The sequence below is a fragment of the Pundamilia nyererei genome, unplaced genomic scaffold (assembly GCF_000239375.1).
Source record: "Pundamilia nyererei isolate P.nyererei 1_Seehausen unplaced genomic scaffold, PunNye1.0 scaffold00377, whole genome shotgun sequence".
NCBI lineage: Eukaryota > Metazoa > Chordata > Actinopteri > Cichliformes > Cichlidae > Pundamilia > Pundamilia nyererei.
Window position 1 is genome coordinate 300,088 of NW_005187778.1, and position 1,874 is coordinate 301,961.

At 44.3% G+C, this 1,874-nt stretch overlaps 1 protein-coding gene across 1 annotated transcript in view; it reads right to left on the minus strand.

The window, feature by feature from the left end:
- The window catches only part of acox3 (acyl-CoA oxidase 3, pristanoyl), a 23,444-nt gene that overhangs the window by 20,094 nt on the left and 1,476 nt on the right, over window positions 1–1,874 (minus strand). The window contains exon 3 of the mRNA XM_013915844.1: window positions 109–206. Coding sequence (XP_013771298.1) covers window positions 109–206 — 98 coding nt within the window. The remainder of the gene's footprint in view (window positions 1–108; window positions 207–1,874) is intronic.

Consider the following 1,874-nt stretch of genomic DNA (forward strand, 5'->3'; position numbering starts at 1 on the left):
CTGTGAATTTTCATATGGAGTTTTACTGTCTTTAGAAAGTACCGACTTACAGAACAGAGGACACGACAGGTGCTACATAACTTCAGCTGTAGTTTACCAAGTAGATACCTCAGAAAGTTCAGCTCTCTCTTTTTCTCTATGGGGACATCTTCACCAGGCTGACGGGCAAACAGAGGGTCGTTCTCCAGTGTCCTGAACACATGTTGCTACAATGTGGAAAGGACCAGACAAAGACAAAGTGAAATCCACCTGACAAAATGCTTCATAGTTGATAGCCATGGCTTAATGGAAAAGAATATGAACATTAAAAGAGGTGAAATGACTCCATGTGATCTTGTTTGCATGACATTCATTGTATAATACAGTTGTTTAGGATGAAAAATGTCAACATCACAAAGTTAAATCTATGCTGATAGCTGCTTGAGCTTTCATAATTTAAAAGTATTTGTCACATAATTCTGCAGATGAAAGTTGAGCCCTGCTCTGAAAACTGCCAGCGTTTGAAGAAGAGCTGCAAGAAGCTAAAGTGTTAGCCAAAGAGGACGGCATTACGAGCGGCACAGATGTAGCACATTCAAAGGTTGTTCTTCAGCCTGGAAATGGTAACAAGAACGTACAAGAATCCCACATTCATCTTAACATCAACTTATCCTTTATGTTAAGATTTTATTTTGGACTACTTACTTTAGGAACACTAAGGAATACTTCAAAGAACCTCCTTAATCCCACGGACACATGCTCCATAGAGGAAGCAGAGTCTGGGGACGAGGGGGCGACTCATCCTTCAGGACGGGTGAGGTCACTGAGGCAGTTAAACAAATGCTTAGTGGCAGAGCTCCTCGGGTGGATGAGGTTCACTGAGGTTCTTGAAGGTTCTGGATGTTGTAGAGCTGTCTTGGTTAACACACCTCTCCAACATTGTGTGGAGATACGGGGCGGTACCTGAGGAGACAGTTCCCATTGGCAGGGAGGGAGACCGAAGGGTGTGCTCCAACTATAGGGGGACCGGTTCATAATTTGAATGGAAGAAGCAAAATGTTCCACTTGGGTGGTCTCAGATCTTGTGTGGCTTTTCCCAGATGCCCACTCCGGGTCAGGGACGAGTTGCTGCCCCAAGTAGAAGAGTTTAAGTATCTCAGGGTCTTGTTCACGAGTGATGGGAGCAGGGGATCAACAGACGCAGTGGTGCTGCAGCTGGAGCGATGCGGACCCAGCCCAGGATAAGCAGAGGAAATTGGATAGATGGATGGACTACTCACTTTAACTATTTCATTTTTATATTCATCCACCAGTTGGCACCACTGTTTACTAACGTAGGCAGTAATTTCACACTTTACTGTTTTCTGTAAGTGTGCCTTGCTATTGAAATTAGAAGTGTATGTCACTTTTTATATTGCATAATAGTGAGAGTGTGTGTGTGTGATGTTCAACTTCAAATCTTCCTTCACAGAAGGCCAGACTCTGAATAATGATAAACCGTGAGTAACCTTTCAATGCTTCAAAGATATCTCAGCAGTAAAAATCAAAAGCAACAGCAGGAAGAAGAAACACGAAAAGCTGGAGGAGTACCAAGGGCTCAGAGAAGAGCTCGAGAAGATGTGGAGGGTGAAGGTAACGGTGGTCCCCGTGGTAATCGAACCAGTCGGTGCAATGGCCCTCAAGCTAGGCGAGTGGCCCCAGCATGTCTCAGGAACAACATCATATCTCTGTCCACAAGATATGATGCTGCACCGGACCTGTGTGTGTGTGTGTGTGTGTGTGTGTGTGTGTGTGTGTGTGTGTGTGTGTTGGTCAATAGCTCAGAAGCAGAATCATGGAGAAGTGTGATGATTTATTCTAAGAGAAGTGAAAACGCAACAGTTAAAGGTGAGGAT